Genomic DNA, 18,855 nt, shown 5'->3' with positions numbered 1-18,855 from the left:
GGGGTCCATATAGACAACATCCATAGGCACTCCCCTATACACCATGCTAGTGACCTCCTCATAAAATTCAGCTAGATTATTCCGACGTGATCTGCCCTTACAAATCCATGCTAACTCTTAGATATCTTGGTCAAGGGCTGGTTCTCTACCCTTGAGCCTACACAGTGAGCAGTGTCAGATTAATCTACCGTGGAGGGGTTTACATCTGGGCACAGTGCTGCTTTCACCCAAAGACCACACATGGTCACTGGATAATGATCAGGAACAGAATTGTAGCTGATTTCTTCCCCTCCCTAGCCAGGGGCACTGGGGCTGGAAAATGGGGCAGTGATCAGTAGTACAATGGTCATTAGTTTAATGGGCATTGGTCAGTAGAATATATTGGACACTATTAATAGTCACTTGGACAAGTGTGGATTAATAAAGGAAAGACAGCACGGATTTGTTAAAGGCAAATCTTGTTTAACAAACTTGATTAAGTTTTTTGATGAGGTAACAGAGGGGGTTGATGAGGGCAATGCAGTTGATAGAAACATAGAAAATAATAGCAGGAGTAGGCCATTCAGCCCTTCGAGCCTGCTCCGCCATTCTATATGATCATGGCTGATCCTCTATCTCAATACCATATTCCCGCTCTCTCCCCATACCCCTTGATGCCTTTTGTGTCTAGAAATCTATCTAGCTCCTTCTTAAATATATTCAGTGACTTGGCCTCTGTGGTAGAGAATTCCACAGGTTCACCACCCTCTGAGTGAAGAAATTTCTCCTCATCTCAGTCCTAAATGTCCTACCCCGTATCCTGAGACTGTGACCCCTCGTTCTGGACCCCCCAGCCAGAGGAAACATCCTCCCTGCATCCAGTCTGTCTAGCCCTGTCGGAATTTTATACGTTTCAATGAGGTCCCCTCTCATTCTTCTAAACTCGAGTGAATACAGGCCGAGTCGACCCAATCAAGGTACCGCATGGTAGGTTGTTACATAAGGTTAAATCTCACGGGATCCAAGGTGAGGTAGCCAATTGGATACAAAATTGGATTGACGACAGAAGTCAGAGGGTGGTTGTTGAGGGTTGTTTTTCAAACTGGAGGCCTGTGACCAGCGGTGTGCCTCAGGGATCGGTGCTGGGTCCGCTGTTATTTGTTATTTATATTAATGATTTGGATGAGAATTTAGGAGGCATGGTTAGTAAGTTTGCAGATGACACCAAGATTGGTGGCATTGTGGACAGTGAAGAAGGTTATCTAGGATTGCAATGGGATCTTGATAAATTGGGCCAGTGGGCCGATGAATGGCAGATGGAGTTTAATTTAGATAAATGTGAGGTGATGCATTTTGGTAGATTGAATCGGGCCAGGACCTACTCCGTTAATGGTAGGGCGTTGGGGAGAGTTATAGAACAAAGAGATCTAGCAGTACAGGTTCATAGCTCCTTGAAAGTGGAGTCACAGGTGGATAGGGTGGTGAAGAAGGCATTCAGCATGCTTGGTTTCATTGGTCAGAACATTGAATACAGGAGTTGGGATGTCTCGTTGAAGTTGTACAAGACATTAGTAAGGCCACACTTAGAATACTGTGTACAGTTCTGGTCACCCAATTATAGAAAGGATATTATTAAACTAGAAAGAGTGCAGAAAAGATTTACTAGGATGCTACCGGGACTTGATGGTTTGACTTATAGGGAGAGGTTGGATAGACTGAGACTTTTTTCCCTGGAGAGTAGGAGGTTTAGGGGTGATCTTATAGAAGTCTATAAAATAATGAGGGGCATAGATAAGGTAGATAGTCAAAATCTTTTCCCAAAGGTAGGGGAGTCTATAACGAGGGGGCATAGATTTAAGGTGAGAGGGGAGAGATACAAAAGGGTCCAGAGGGGCAATTTTTTCACTCAAAAGGTGGTGAGTGTCTGGAACGAGCTGCCAGAGGCAGTAGTAGAGGCGGGTACAATTTTGTCTTTTAAAAAGCATTTGGACAGTTACATGGGTAAGATGGGTATAGAGGGATATGGGCCAAGTGCAGGCAATTGGGACTAGCTTAGTGGTATAAACTGGGCGACATGGACATGTTGGGCCGAAGGGCCTGTTTCCATGTTGTAAACTTCTATGATTCTATGATTCTATCTCTCCTCATACGACAGTCCTGCCATCCCAGGAATCAGTCTGGTATCATCTGATGTTGTGTATATGGACTTTCAAAAGGCATTTGATAAAGTGCCACATAATAGGCTTGTCAGCAAAATTGAAGCCCATGGAATAAAAGGGGCAGTGGCAGCATGGATATCAAATTGGCTAAGTGACAGGAAACAGAGAGTAGTGGTGAATGGTTGTTTTTCGGACTGGAGGAAGGTGTACAGTGGTGTTCCCCAGGCGTCGGAATTGGATCACTGCTTTTCTTGATATATATTAATGACTTGGACTCTGGTGTACAGGGCACAATTTCAAATTTTGCAGATGACAGAAAACTTGAGAGTGTGTTAAATAGTGAGGAGGATAGACTTCAAGAGGCTGGTGGAATGGATGGACACAGGGCAGATGAAATTTAACACTGAAAAGTGAGAAGTGCGAAGTGATACATTTTGGTAGGAAGAACGAGGAGAGGCAATATAAACTAGAGGGTACAATTCTAAAGGAAGAGCAGGAACAGAGAGACCTGGGGGTATATGTACACAAGTCTTTGAAGATGACAGGACAGGTTGAGAAAATGGTTAAAAAAGCATATGGGATCCTGGACTTTATAAATAGAGGCATAGAGTACAAAAGCAAGGAAGTCATGATGAACCTTTATAAAACACTGGTTCAGCCACAACTGGGAGTATTGTGTCCAATTCTGAGCACTGCACTTCAGGAAAGATGTGAAGATTTTAGAGAGGGTGCAGAAAAGATTTATTAGAATGGTTCCAGGGATGAGGGACTTCAGTTATGTGGATAGACTGGAGAAGCTGGGGTTGTTCTCCTTGGAGCAGAGAAGGTTGAGAGGAGATTTGATAGAGGTGTTCAAAATCACGAAGGGCTTGGATAAAGTAAATAAAGAGAAACTGTTCCCTTTGGTGGATGGGTCGAGAACCAGAGGACACAGATTTAAGGTGATTTGCAAAAGAACCAAAGGCGGCATGAGGGAATGCACTGCCTGAAAGGTTGGTGGAAGCAGATTCATCCACGACTTTCAAAAAGAAACTGGATAAATACTTGAAGGGAAAAAACTTGCAGGGCTACAGGGAAAGAGCGGGGGAATGGGACTAACTGGATTACTCTTACAAGGAGCCGGCATGGGCTTGATGGGCCGAATGGCTTCCTTCTATGCTGCAATCGTTCTACGATTCTAGTCAGCAATATGTATGGAGCACTGGTCAGTTGCAAATGCAAGAGCGCTGATCAGTCGTACGTAAAAAGTACTGGTTTGTAATATTACAAGGTGCTAGTCAGTAGTCAATAGGGAGTGTCAGTTAGTAGTTAATATGGAGTGCTGGCATCCACCACCCCTGGGGAATCCACCCCCGAGACATTTCCCCCAATGGGTCATTCACCCCCTGGTGAATCCACCACCCTGTCGCCCCCCCACTCCCTGGGACAGCAGGAGTCGGCAGTAGTGGTGAGCTTTATCCATCAATACAAACATGCCCATACTGATCTCAAAATACTGCTGGCAGCAATCGTGGGAAGTTTGCATGTGTGAATATTGTTCAGTTTTGGATGCCCTGCCTTTAAACAAATACACTGGCAATTCACCAGGACAGTGGCTGGGATACAGCGACTGAATGATGCGAGAACTGGGTTACATTCCCTGGGGAAGATGATCCGATCGAGTGTTTAAAATAATGGAAGGATTTGGCAGAGTGAAAGGGAGCGACTTTTCCCTTTACACTGAGGATGTGCAATTGCCCTAGAAAACCACAGGTTCAGAATCAATTGAAGTCATTAAAAGGGACAGAGATACTTGAGATGTGAAGGTATGTGAAGGTGCATGGAGAGAGGGCTGGGAATAGGGATTAAAAGTGACATGACCGAGACTCTTGCTCCCTTCCTATCCTGCCTGCGACTCACTGAAAATTGCGGAGGCTCTGGCCACAATCTTCCAATCCTCCTTAGATATGGGGAGGGTGCCAGAGAACTGCAGATGTTACAGCCCTGTTCAAAAAAGGGGAGAGGGTTAAACCCGGCAATTACAGGCCAGTCAGCCTAACGTCGGTGGTGGGGAAACTTTTAGAGACAATTATTTGGGACAAAATTAATTGGCACTTGGAAAAGTATTGGGTTAATAAATGAAAATCAGATCGGATTTGTTAAAGGAAAATCGTGCTCGAGTTCTTTGATGAAGTAACGGAGAGGGTTGATGAGGGTAGTGTGGTTGATGTTTTGTATATGGACTTTCAAAAAATCTAAATGGTACAATTTTAAAGGGAGTGCAGAAACAGAGAGATCTGGGGGTGTATGTACACAAATCTTTGAAGATAGCAGGACAAGTTGAGAAGGCTATATTAATAGAGTACAAAAGCAAGGAAGTTATGCTAAAGCTTTATAAAACACTGGTTAGGCCTCAGCTGGAGAATTGTGTTCAATTCTGGGCACCACACTTTAGGAAGGATGTCAAGGCCTTAGAGATGGGGCAGAAGAGATTTATTAGAATGGTGCCAGGGATGAGGGACTTCAGTTATGTGGAGAGACTGGAGAAGCTGGGGTTGTTCTCCTTAGAATACAGAAGGTTAAGGGGAGATTTGATAGAGGTGTTCAAAATCATGAAGGGTTTTGACAGAGTAAATAAGGAGAAACTGTTTCCAGTGGCAAAAGGGTCGGTAACCAGAGGACCCAGATTTAAGGTGATCGGCAAAAGAGCCAGAGGCGACATGAGGAAACAGTTTTTTACGCAGAGAGTTGTTCTGATCTGGAATGCACTGCCTGAAAGGGTGGCGGAAGCAGATTTAATAGCAACTTTCAAAAGGGAATTGGATAAATACTTGAAGGGAAAAAAATTACAGGGCTTTGGGGAAAGACAAGGGAATGGGATTAATTGGATAGCTCCTTCCAAGAGTCAGCACAGGCCCGATGGGCCGAATGGCTTCGTCCTGTGCTGTACCATTCTATGATATATTCCACTGTACTGTCACCTCTGACCTCATACTGGCCACAGAGAAACGACAAAGCTAAGGTTACACGTCCACGATCTGCTGATTCTCTGAGGCCTGGTGGAAGCCAGCAGATGTCCTGTGGTGAAAGGCTGCGATAATATCAAGAATTATATCAACTTGCAGATGTCACAAATCCGATTTTTGTTCCCTGATTTTTGATACTGAAATGTTTTATTCCCTAAAATGCTTATTTTTCCTAACGTTCTCCTCTCCTCTCCTGTAGGTGGTGGTTCAGCTGTGGTACAGTTCCACTAGTGCTGGCAGTCTTTCTTTGTCCAGGTGGCCATTCTCCATATATGTCGGTGTGCTATTTGACCATAGAGTGCATCGCAGCTGAGCTCCATCCTGTCCACACTTGACATTGCATAAGGGTTACTGCACAGTAACCAAACTCCGGGGACCTGGCTGATTGGTCTTTCCCAATTTGGCCCATTGTGCCTGTGAGGGTCTCTGAAAGAGCCTTTTCAAATAAATACTGTGGGTACAAGAGCAGGTCAGAGGCTGGGTATTCTGCAGCAAGTGACTCACCTCCTGACTCCCCAAAGCCTTTCCACCATCTACAAGGCACAAGTCAGGAGTGTGATGGAATACTCTCCACTTGCCTGGATGAGTGCAGCTCCAACAACACTCAAGAAGCTCAACACCATCCAGGACAAAGCAGCCCGCTTGATTGGCACCCCATCCAGCACCCTAAACATTCACTCCCTTCACTACCGGCGAACTGTGGCTGCAGTGTGTACCATCCACAGGATGCACTGCAGTAACTCGCCACTCTTTCTGGTCCATCATTCCGTGTCCTAATAATCCTCTGCATAAAAAAAAATCTCTCCCTTTGTTCTTTTGGTGCTGATCTTACACTGGGTGTAGACAGTGACCCCACTATTCCAGGCCAGAATGGAGATGATTGGTTAATTCGCCCATCAATCACGCCTGGAGATCGCACTGCTGTAAGTGACTGGGATTGATTTTAAGCACATAATTTGTATTATGTGACTATCCTCCACTCCCTACATTTTGCTGGAGAAATAATCCTGCTTTTATCGGGAGGCTTTGCTGTAGATTCATCATGAGTTCTGTTTGCTGTAACTTGGAGAGACTCTGTTTAAATAGACTCTGTTTGCTGTAAAATAGACTCCGTTTGCTATAAGATAGGCTCCTTTGCTGTAAGTCCCGCCTCCACCTCATTGGCTGACACAATGGTGTCAATAGACACTTAGTAAATATACTGACCTCCGTTACCGACTCACTGACCAATAGCAAGTGTTTTTCCACATTTACCATATGTCATTTTTATATTATAAATATAATAATCCTTCACACTTTTTCAGGGGATCGCCAGGAGTGTGTTTAATATTTGTGGGGGGTCCCCAGGAGTGATAATATTTGTGGGGGTGTCCCCAGGAGTGTGTTAATATTTGTGGGGGTGTCCCCAGGAGTGTGTTAATATTTGTGGGGGTGTCCCCAGGAGTGTGTTAATATTTGTGGGGGTGTCCCCAGGAGTGTGTTAATATTTGTGGGGGTGTCCCCAGGAGTGTGTTAATATTTGTGGGGGTGTCCCCAGGAGTGTGTTAATATTTGTGTGGTCAGCTCCCACAGTGTGCTCGTCATACTGTGACCGTCCTGTGGTTGGATGCAGGGGGAGATTATACCTGGGCCGATATGTCCCTGGGTGTTTGTGTGGATCCCGGTGAGTGAGGCACTTTTAAAAACACAGAGCATGTGACCTACCTGAAATCGTGTTACTAATTCTGACAAAGATCTTCTCAAAATCTGCAAAATCATTCCACGAGGACTGGAACATGTGCATGAAACGATTCACGTACAGATTCTCCATCCTGCACAAATAAATTGTCTTTTGATTAGAAGCCTTATATGATATAAAATCGACGATTATCTGAGGTGCTTTCGATGAGCTGCAGAGTCAGGATGGGCCCCACCGCCTCCTGTAAGGGCCCATGGTTCGGAGTTCGACAGGATGACCTTGTGTGTGTTCTCGGGAAACGGTGGGACACCAGGCCCAACGGATGAAAACTGCAGGAGGGATTCTGATTTTCCAAGATGCCCTGGCGGAGGCCCAGGGTGACTAGTTGCCATGGGTGATCTCGGAGAATTACCGCTAATGTGTTTTACAGTGATCTTAAGATTCCTGCCATCTCCGTTGACATTGCTCACAGAGAGAGACTGATAGAGAGTTCATCATTAACAGGGATGATAAAACATGCAGCACAGCGCCCGATACCGTGTGACGCGCAGCGCCAGATGCCGTGTGACGCAATGTCCGATACCGCGTGACGCACAGTGTCAGATACTGCGTGCGATCCATCTCCAGTCCCTTCTCCTTATCTACACGATGCCTCTTGGTGATGCCATTCGTAGGCAGATCCATCTCTCTGACTCCTCAACCACCTCTGTGCCATCTGACTCCTTAGGGGTCATCAAGATGAGCAACAACTCCCTTCAACTCAACATTAGTAAGACCAAAGCCACCAAAACTCCACAACTTAGCTTCTGACTCCATCAGACTCCCTCCCTGTTGAGCACTGGGGCTAAACCTTATTTCTGTGAAGAAAGTTTTATTACATTTAAGGTGCTATAAAGTGCCGGTTATCGTTGTTGGAAATTAATGCTCAACTCAACGCACAGTCTTAACCATGACCATCTGAACATGTCCTAGACGGCCTTGAGGACCCCCCTACCAGCGCTGTTTAAAGGGACCATGAAGGAGTTACAGGTTAGTTGCTGGATTATTGCTTCTGGCTGCTGATGCATTTGTACCTGTTTTTGGAGGTCTCCTAGACTTGAATACTAGAACTAGGGGGCATAGCCTAACATTTAGAGCCAGGACGTGCAGGACTGAAGTTAGGAAACACTTCTACATGCAATGGGTGGGAGAAGTTTGGAACGCTCTTCTGCAATGGCAGTTGATGCTAGCTCAATTGTGAATTCTAAATCTGAGATTGATCGATTTCTGTGAACCAAGGGTATTAAGGGATATGGGGCTAAGGCGGGTATATGGAGTTAGGTCACAGATCAACCATGATCTCATTGAATGGTGGAACAGGCTCGAGGGGCTAAATGCCACTGCCACTTCCTGATATGCACCACCTTCTCCTGCAAGAAAGCGGGACATGTGTCTGGGTGATGTGCCTGTCATGGTTGAATAGCTGCTAGTGTGTGTGGCCTGTGAGTTGTGGATGGGCATTTTGCAACAGTGGTAATGTGTGAGGGTGAGAGGAAGCATCTGATTGGCAGAGTTGAGTACTGATGGAAAGAGTTTGTTGGTATGTGGGTGATGGGGGTGTACTGCGTGGTGCAGTTGGTAGGAGACACCACTTGACAGTTGACCTCACTCACCTTGACCACTCATATCAAAGCATTGAACTTCTTCCTGCACTGTATCCATGTTCATGATGCTATGCGCCTGGCATTGACTTTGTCCCCCGCTGCCTCCCACTGCCTTTTGGGTCTGGAGGGCCTCTTGTCCCCCTGCCCCCTCTGCGGATATAGGATGCCCCTCCTTCTGTCCCCATTCACCAAGGCCTCGAGTGCATCAGCAGAGAACCTTGGTGCACACACTCTTGCAGGCAAACTCAGATTGGCAGATTGGTGAGGTCTGGTGTGCAGATTGGAGGATGTGGGATTTAGTAGTGTGCAACCTTTATTCAATGTTTTAACATAACTCATCAGTTTGTAAACATAGGGACGGGACTTGCATCTGTGTTTAACGTGTGCGATGTCAGATCTCTGTTCAGACTCCATGCAGACAGCAGACTGTTATTTTCAGCAAATAACAGGTACCAGCTACCTTTAAGGGATTTTAAGAGACAGCCTCCCTTTAAGAGATTGGGGCTCTCCCTGCTGGTGGAAAGTGCGCATATCCTTGAATCCTGATGTCAGGTCTGGTTTTTTTAACGTTGCTTTCAGGTAAGTCATCAGGCTGGACAAATGTCTCGTGTGCGTGATTCTAAATATATTTTTAATAATTGTTAGTAGTTCATGTTAGTTCAAGTTCAAGTCACCGCCTGTGGGTTAAACAGGACAGGGTTTATTTCTCCTGTCGGTGGGGTTACAATCCATTGTGCCTTCCACAAGTAGGCAGTAAGCTCTCTGAGTCCCACTCTACCCCGCCACGGTCAAGCTCTACTGGCCTGTCCAGTGCTCCCTTGGAAAATTCCCTAAAACTCCGTCTTTTGAGATTCCAATGCTCTCCCGGCCGGCCTCCCACCTTCTACCCTTCGTAAACTCGAGCTCATCCAAAACTCTGCTGCCCCGTGCCCCTCGCACCGTCCCATTCACCCATCACCGCTGAGCTCGCTGACTCCTGGTCCGGCAACGCCTGGATTTAAAAATTCTCATCCTCATGTTCAAATCCCTCCACGGTCTCGACCCCTCCTTACCTCTGTAACCTCCTCCAGCCCTACAAGCCTCCGAGATCTCTGCACTCCTCCAACTTTGGCCTCTTGCACGATTTTAAATCGCTCCACCATTGGTGGCCGTGCCTTCGGTCATTTAGGCCCTAAGCTCTGGAATTCCCTCCTTAAACCTCTCCGCCTCTCTCACCTCATTTAAGATGCTCGTAAAACCTACCTCTTTCACCTGTCCTAAAGGCTTCTTCCTTGGCTTGGTGTCAATTTCTGTTTGATAATCACTCCTGTGAAGCACCTTGGGACGTTTTACTACATTAAATGCAAGTTGCTGACTTGTTAGACATTGTCAGTAACTTTTATTCCTTCTACACATCAGTAAACTTGTAAAACTTTGTCCTAAAACATTGTTTTGCCTGTTTCCTCCCAGTGCGTGTGCGTGTGCGTGTGTGTGCGTGCGCAGGCTCCCCACCCAAGTGGTCATTATTCATGTGAGCCTGAACACTGGCAGGACATTTGACTATGGAAGGCATCGTACCTGAGCTCGATTCTGTCCTTGCCCACCCTCCCCGCACACACTTGCCAGCAGGGGTCTCAGGGACAAGAGCCTTGGCTGATTCCCAGCCCAGCCCAGCTGTTGCCCTGGCTGAGATCAATTAACCCGGCACAGACTGGAAATTGAACCTGGGGTCTCCTGGTCTTATGGGCTGGGCGGGACCCTCACCCAATAATCTGGTCAGGGGGACGGGAATGGAGTCAGCGAATCGCTAGTGGGGGCTTTACTCACGCTTTGGTGTAGTTCAGGACGAAATCGACTCCTTTCTCACTGTCAAACTGAATGTCACAAGGTAACTCCTTGTGAGTGTTTGCATCGATGCTGAGTGGGAATCCTGGATGCCACTCCTTCCACCTGTAACACACACAAAACATTCAGATCCACAAGTGTGAAGTGATACATTTTGGTAGGAAGAATGAGGAGAGGTAATATAAACTAAATGGTACAATATTAAAGGGAGTGCAGGAACAGAGAGACCTGGGGGTGTATGTACACAAATCATTGAAGGTGGCAGGACAAGTTGAGAAGGCTGTTAAAAAGGGCATATGAGATCCTGGACTTTATTAATAGAGGCATAGGGTACAAAAACAAGGAAGTTATTCTAAACCTTTATAAAACACTGGTTAGGCCTCAGCAGGAGTTTTGTGTTCAATTCTGGGCACCGCACTTTAGGAAGGATGTCAAGGCCTTGGAGAGGGTGCAGAGGAGATTTACTGGAATGGTGCCAGGGATGAGGGACTTCAGTTATGTGGAGAGACTGGAGAAGCTGGGGTTGTTCTCCTTAGAACAGAGAAGGTTAAGGGGAGATTTAATAGAGGTGTTCAAAATCATGAAGGGTTTTGATCGAGTAAATAAGGAGAAACTGTTCCCATTGACAGAAGGGTCGGTAACCAGAGGACACAGATTTAAAGCGATTGGCAAAAGAACCACAAGGGAGATGAGGAGAATGTTTTGATCTGGAATGCGCTGCCTGAAAGGGCGGTGGAAACAGATTCAATAGTAACTTTCAAAGGGGAATTGGATAAATACTTGAAGGGGAAAAAAATTACAGGGCAATGGGGAAAGAGCAGGAGAGTGGGACTAATTGGATAGTTCTTTCAAAGAGCTGGAACAGGCCCGATGGGCCGAATAGCCTTCTTCTGTGCTGTATCATTCTATGATCCCAAGCAGCACTCAGCAGATAAAAATGGAAAGGAAACTAGAGACAGATCATTGGGAGAGCTTCAGTTTGTTTATTTTTGATGTCAGGTTCCTGCGTTCGTCAAAATCCACAGAAAGATTCTGAACTTGAATTAGAGGCTGGTGAATATTAACTACAACTTCACAGAGCAAAGCATCGCTAAATGTTGCTATTATTTCCCGAATCTGTCAGTGTCTGACGGGAACCGTACGCCATCTGGCCGGACAGCATTTTAGGGATGGTTTGGAAACGGAATCAGTGCCTGTGGATTGGAGAGGAGCAAACGGAACAGAAGTTTATGGAAAAGGGCAGAAAGGTACCCGAAAACAACAGGCCAGGTAGGCTGTCATCTGTAAGAGGTGAAACAGCCAAGGGCATCCTGAGGAAGGGAATCATGAGGCAGCAGGAGAAATATGGAGCAATAAAAGGGAGTCGGCTCGGGCCTGTAGGCGGGAGGGTGTATCTGAGCTCTATTGGAGTTTGAAGTGATAATGAACTGTGAGAGGCGATATATTTAACTCAAGTCGCTGAGATACACAGGAGATTGGTCACAGGGTCAGAGGCAGAGAATGGGGAGCATCTCCCTGGAGAGGATTAAATATTTAGTCTCTGAATCAAGAGCTGCTGAGAGATGTCCACCTGTGGGGTTTCCGTTGCCGGTGCAGAATGCACACGCTCTCCCTCGGGACACACTCCACAGACCTGAACTCCGGAGAGATCAGCTACAGGTTGGCAGAATCAAGATTCAGGGAGTCCTGAGGGGACTTTAACCGGCTAAAACCTGTACAGAGCACAGGCAAGCTTGCCTCTGCCTATCTCGGCAGGACCGCCCATCATTGGCTTAAAGGATCACTTGGAGCCGAGTGGAAAGAACACTTTGGATAGCTCTTTCAAAGAGCCGGCACAGGCACGATGGGCCAAATGGCCTCCTCCTGCTATGATACGACGAGCAAGAGGAAGCAGACACCTATCTGGCAGTGCGAGGAGGTTGAGGGGAGCTTCTTCCCAGATCCTCCAATCTGAGGGGCTGGATACCAGCTCCAAAGTCCACATTCAATGAGGGGCTTCAGTGTTTGGACCTGTGTCAGGCAGAGAACCAGGTGAGTGAGGCAGGAAATGTTCTGAGACCCCCAGCACTGGATTCCATGCCTCAGACCGTTTGAGGAGGCAGTTCTCCGCCTACAATCAGGGGACCTCAGAAATGTGTGTGACTCACAAAGGGGCTGGGGACCTGGTTTAATGGGTCTCTGCCCCTTCCTCCTCTGCTTGCACCTGGGAAACAGGTGTAAATAACAGAGGAAACTGCCTTTGTGCACTTTCATAGCACAAAGACAAGCCATGAAATGGGAACAAGTCAAATAATCTAACCACAAAAATGTGGATAACAAAAGGTGCCTGTGGCTCATTTGACTTATCCGCAGCTGTGGTGAAGGCAGCAGGTACATTATTAACCAGGCTCTTTGTTGACATTGAGGAAGCTAGTCTCACTCCACTCAAAGACATCACACTGCTGACAGGAAACGCCTCAAAGCTCACAATATCAGGGGGATTTAGATGCAGCTTCCCCAGAACACTCAGTGTCCAGGCGCCTGTAATTTATACGGTGCCCCGGTGATACCCGGAGACACTCCCTGAAACAATGGCGTGTCCTGGATGGAGATCCTGATACAAAGACCCAATGTGGGGAACAGGTTCTTGAAGCTGTGAAGGAAACACTGGGGTCTATTGTGACTTTTGGTCGGCCGTCGATTCTGGTGGTGCGGTGGCCCCTGTAATTTGAAGGCTCCGGCCTTATTTACATTCACCAGGCGCGCTGCAGGGAGCCAAAGAGGCATCTCGCCAGATTCAGCAGCAGGAAATGGGCCAGAGCTGCCGCCAGCAAGGTACCTCGCGGTGGTGGTGGGGGGTCGCGATCTTGGGGTGGCTGTGGTCCAGGTTATTTTTGAGGAGGAGGAGGAAGGAGAGGGAGGGAGGAAGGAGAGGGAGGGAGGGAGGGAGGGAGGGAGGAGAGAGGAGGAGGAGGACGACTCCTCCTCCTCCTCCTCCTCCTCCTCCTCTTCCCCAGCACCAGCCACTGAGGTAAGCTGTAACTCCCCATGTGCCTAACTCCTGCCTCAGCTCGGCAGAGATCAACCCTGGTCTGGATCCGTCAATTACATGCAGCGTCATTGGAAGAACATCCCATCATCTTTAGAAACATAGCAACCCAAATCATTCCATGGACACAGAACCATTTACCTGTACATTTTCTGTCTCTCCTCCAGTTCTTTGCGTCGATGTTGTTTGGCCATTTGAGTTTGGTCATCGCAAGGCAATCGTGCTGCAAGAAGAAGTTTTAGACTGAGTTACAGAGTGTGTACATCACCGCGTGGTGTGTGGCTGAGGGCCTCATTCAAACCAAAGATTCATGGTTAGTTCTGATAAAATATTATAAAATATAGTACGGTTGAGCTTTCTTCACCGTAACCACTTAACGCCGAATTTTTATGCTCCTCCAAATCAGGGATGTTCAAACATGAATGGAACTCCTCGCATTTCACCCACCAAGGACATCAAACACTCCCAGGGCAGGGACAGCACGGGTTAGATACAGAGTAAAGCTCCCTCTACACTGTCCCATCAAACACTCCCAGGGCAGGGACAGCACGGGTTAGATACAGAGTAAAGCTCCCTCTACACTGTCCCATCAAACACTCCCAGGGCAGGGACAGCACAGGTTAGATACAGAGTAAAGCTCCCTCTACACTGTCCCATCAAACACTCCCAGGGCAGGTACAGCACGGGTTAGATACAGAGTAAAGCTCCCTCTACACTGTCCCATCAAACACTCCCAGGGCAGGTACAGCACGGGTTAGTTACAGAGTAAAGCTCCCTCTACACTGTCCCATCAAACACTCCCAGGACAGGTACAGGTTTAGATACAGAGTAAAGCTCCCTCTACACTGTCCCATCAAACACTCCCAGGGCAGGGACAGCACGGGTTAGTTACAGAGTAAAGCTCCCTCTACACTCTCCCATCAAACACTCCCAGGGCAGGGACAGCACGGGTTAGTTACAGAGTAAAGCTCCCTCTACACTGTCCCATCAAACACTCCCAGGGCAGGTACAGCACGGGTTAGATACAGAGTAAAGCTCCCTCTACACTGTCTCATCAAACACTCCCAGGGCAGGTACAGCACGGGTTAGATACAGAGTAAAGCTCCCTCTACACTGTCCCATCAAACACTCCCAGGGCAGGTACAGCACGGGTTAGTTACAGAGTAAAGCTCCCTCTACACTGTCCCATCAAACACTCCCAGGGCAGGTACAGCACGGGTTAGTTACAGAGTAAAGCTCCCTCTACACTGTCCCATCAAACACTCCCAGGGCAGGTACAGCACAGGATAGTTACAGAGTAAAGCTCCCTCTACACTGTCCCATCAAACACTCCCAGGGCAGGTACAGCACGGGTGAGATACAGAGTAAAGCTCCCTCTACATTGTCCCATCAAACACTCCCAGGGCAGGTACAGCACGGGTTAGATACAGAGTAAAGCTCCCTCTACACTGTCCCATCAAACACTCCCAGGGCAGGTACAGACCGGGTTGAACTGCGGGTTGAACAGAGTGGAACTGAAAAAGGGAATAAGAGGGGCAAAGAGGGAGCATGAGAATAGATTAGCGGGTAACATGAAAAGGAACCCAAAAGTCTTTTATAATCATATAAATAATAAAAGGGTAGTCAAAGGAAATGTGGGACCGATTAGGGACAAAAAAGGAGATCTTCTTGTGGAGGCAGAGGGAATGACTGAGGTACTGAATGAATACATCGCATCAGTCTTCACTGGAGAAGGGGATGCTGTCATTGTAGCAGTAAAGGAGGAGGTAGTAGTGATATTGGATAGGATAAAAATAGATAAAAAGGAGGGACTTAAAAGATTGGCAGCACTCAAAGTAGAAAAGTCACCCGGTCCAGATGGGATGCATCCTAGGTTACTGAGGGAAGTAAGGGTGGAAATTAGGGAGGCTCTGGCCACAATCTTCCAATCCTCCTCAGATATGGGGATGGTGCCGGAGGACTGGAGGATTGCAAATGTTACATCCCTGTTCAAAAAAGGGGAGAGGAATAAACCCTGAAATTACAGGCCAGTCAGCCTAACACAGTGTTGGGGAATCTTTTAGAGACAATAATCTGGGACAAAATGAACTGTCACTTGGAAAAACATGGGCTAATAAATGAAAATCAGCACGGATTTGTTAAAGGAAAGTCATGTTTGACTAACTTGATTGAGTTCTTTGATGAAGTAACGGAGAGGGTTGATGAGGGTAGTGTGGTTGATGTGAATACAGATATTCAAAAGGTATTTGATAAAGTACCACATAAAGCCCATGGGATTAAAGGGACAGTGGCAGCGTGGATACAAAATTGGCTAAGGGACAGAAAGCAGAGAGTAGTGGTGAACGGTTATTTTTCAGACTGGAGGGAAGTATACAGTGGTGTTCCCCAGGGGTCAGTATTAGGACCACTGCTCTTTTTGATACATATCAATGACCTGGACTTGGGTATAGAGGGTATAATTTCAAAGTTTGCAGATGACATGAAACTGGGAAATGTAGTAAACAGTGAGGATAGTAACAGACATCAGGAGGATATAGACAGACTGGTGAAATGGGCGGACACATGGCAGATGATATTTAGAAAGAAAGAACAAAAGAAATAGGAGCAGGAGTAGGTGTCCGGCCCCTCGAGCCTGCTCCACCATTCAACAAGATCATGGCTGATCTTCTACCTCAACTCCATTTTCCTGCACTATCCCCATATCCCTTGATGCCTTTAATATCTAGAAATCTATCGATCTCTGTTTTGAATATACTCAATGACTGAGCCTCCACAGCCCTCTGGGGTAGAGAATTCCAAAGATTCACCACCTTCTGAGTGAAGAAATTTCTCCTCATCTCAGTCCTAAATGGCCGACCCCTTATTCTGAGACTGTGACCCCTGGTTCTGGACTCCCCAGCCAGGGGAAACATCCTCCCTGCATCTACCCTGTCAAGCCCTGTAAGAATTTTGTATGTTTCTTCTAAGCTGTAGAGAATACAGGCCTAGTAGAACCAAAGAACCATAGAAAAGATACAGCACAGAAGGGGGCCATTCGGCCCATCGTGTCCGCACCGGCTCGAAGAACCACCAGGTGCCTATTCTAATCCCACCTTCCAGTACCCGGTCCGTAGCCCTGCAGCTTACAGCACTTTAGGTGCAGGTCCAGGTACTTTTTAAAAGAGTTGAGGGTCCCTGCCTCTACCACCAATTCGGCCAGCACCCACCACCCCTCTGGGTAAAAAAGTTTTCCTCATGTCCCCTCCAATCCTTCCGTCAATCAGCTTAAATCTATGTCCTCTAGTTCTTGAACTCTCCGCTAAGGGAAACAGGTACTTCCTGTCTACTCTATCTGGGCTCCTCATAATTTTGTACACCTCAATCAAGTCTCCCCTCAGCCTCCTGTACTCCAAGGAAAACAACCCCAGCCTATCCAATCTCTCCTCATAGCTGCAATTTTCAAGCCCTGGCAACATGTTTGTAAATCTTCTCTGCACTCTCTCCAGAGCAATTACGTCCTTCCTGTAATGTGGTGACCAGAACTGCGCACAATACTCCAGCTGTGGCCTTACCAGCGTTTTATACAGTTCCATCATTACATCTCTGCTTTTGTATTCTATACCTCGGCTAATAATGGAGAGCATTCCGAATGCCTTCTTCACAACCTTATCTACCTGTACAGCCACCTTCAGGGACCTGTGCACATGCACTCCAAGGTCTCTCACTTCCTCTACCCCTCTCAGTATATTCCCGTTTACTGCGTATTCCCTTTTACTGTTTGCCCTCCCTAAGTGCATTACCTCACACTTCTCCAGGTTGAACTCCATTTGCCACTTTTCCGCCCACTCCACCAACCCATTGATATCTTCCTGGAGTCTACAGATATCCTCTTCACTATCAAATACATGGCCAATTTTTGTGTCGTCTGCAAATTTGCCAATCATGCCCCCTACATTCAAGTCCAAATCATTAATAAATACCACAAACAGCAAGGGACCCAACACTGAGCCCTGTGGCACACCACTGGAAACGGATTTCCATTCGCAAAGACATCCATCGACTTTTACCCTTTAGTCTACTCAATCTCTCCTGATAAGACAATCCCACCATCCCAGGAATCAGTCTGGTGAACCTTTGTTGCACTCCTTCTTTGGCAAGTATATCCTTTCTTAGGTAAGGAGACCAAAATTGTACACAGTACTCCAGGTGCGGTCTCACCAAGGCCCTATATAATTGCAGTACGACATCTTTACTCCTGTACTCAAATCCTCTTGTAATAAAGGTCAACATACCATTTGCCTTCCTAATTGCTTGCTGCACCTGCATGTTAGCTTTCAGTGACTCGTGTTCAAAGGGACCTGGGTGTCCTTGTACATCAACATTTCCCAATCTCTTATCATTTAAAAAATACTCTGCATTTCTGTTTTTCCGACCAAAGTAGATAACTTCACATTTTTCCACATTATATTCCATCTGCCATGTTCTTGCCCACTCACTGAGCCTGTCTATATCACCTTGAAGCCTCTTTGCATCCTCCTCACAACTCACATTCCCACCTAGTTTGGTGTCATCAGCAAACTTGGAAATATTACATTTGGTTCCCTCATCCAAATCATTGATATATATTGTGAATAGCTGGGGCCCAAGCACTGATCCCTGCGGTACCCCACTAGTCACAGTCTGCCAACCTGAAAAAGACTCGTTTATTCCAACTCTCTATTTTCTGTCTGTTAACCAATTCTCAATCCATGCCAGTATATTACCCCCAATTCCATGTGCTCTAATTTTGTTCACCAACCTCCTGTGTGGGACCTTATCAAAAGCCTTCTGAAAATCCAAATACACCACATCCACTGGTTCCCCCTTATCTATTCTACTAGTTACATCCTCAAAGGACTCCAATAGGTTTGTCAAACATGATTTCCCTTTCATAAATCCATGTTGACTCTGCCAAATCCTATTATTATTTTCTAAATGTCCTGTTATCACATCCTTTAGAATAGATTCTAGCATTTTCCCTACTATTGATGTCAGGCTAACCGGTCTGTAGTTCCCTGTTTTCTCTCTTCCTCCTTTCTTAAATAGTGGGGTTACATTTGCCACCCTCCAATCTGCAGGAACCATTCCAGAATCTATAGAATTTTGGAAGATGACAACCAATGCATCCACTATCTCTATAGCCACCTCTTTCAAAACCCTGGGATGTAGATCATCAGCTCCCTGGGATTTATCGACTTTCAGTCCCATTAATTTCTCTGGTATTTTTTTACTTATACTAATTTCTTTCAGTTCCTCATTCTTGCCAGACCCTTGGTTCTCTAATATTTCTGGGAGTTTTTTTGTGTCTTCTTCCATGAAGACAGACACAAAGGGCCCGATTTTACCAGGGGTGCGGGTTGGCAGCGGGTGGTCGGGCGGGCTCGAGGAAAACGCGCCGGCCAAATTGAGTGCGTTGCGCACGCGATCGCGGGATGATTGATGTGATTAGCCGGCAGTTACGGGTTCCGCGCTTCTCAGCTGCGTGCCGGCGGCCTGCGCATGCGCATTGACGTCTGAGCGA

At 46.7% G+C, this 18,855-nt stretch overlaps 1 protein-coding gene across 1 annotated transcript in view; it reads right to left on the bottom strand.

Moving 5' to 3' along the window:
- Window positions 1-18,855, bottom strand: part of LOC137303937 (polyunsaturated fatty acid 5-lipoxygenase-like) — a 72,022-nt gene that overhangs the window by 32,985 nt on the left and 20,182 nt on the right. Inside the window, exons 3-5 of the mRNA XM_067972344.1 lie at window positions 13,458-13,539; window positions 10,271-10,393; window positions 6,848-6,954 (exon numbers count right to left, since the gene is read on the bottom strand). Of these exons, the coding sequence (XP_067828445.1) occupies window positions 6,848-6,954; window positions 10,271-10,393; window positions 13,458-13,539 (312 nt within the window). The remainder of the gene's footprint in view (window positions 1-6,847; window positions 6,955-10,270; window positions 10,394-13,457; window positions 13,540-18,855) is intronic.

This window comes from Heptranchias perlo, chromosome 36 (assembly GCF_035084215.1).
Source record: "Heptranchias perlo isolate sHepPer1 chromosome 36, sHepPer1.hap1, whole genome shotgun sequence".
Lineage (NCBI taxonomy): Eukaryota > Metazoa > Chordata > Chondrichthyes > Hexanchiformes > Hexanchidae > Heptranchias > Heptranchias perlo.
This window is presented reverse-complemented; position numbering and strand designations above follow the sequence as displayed.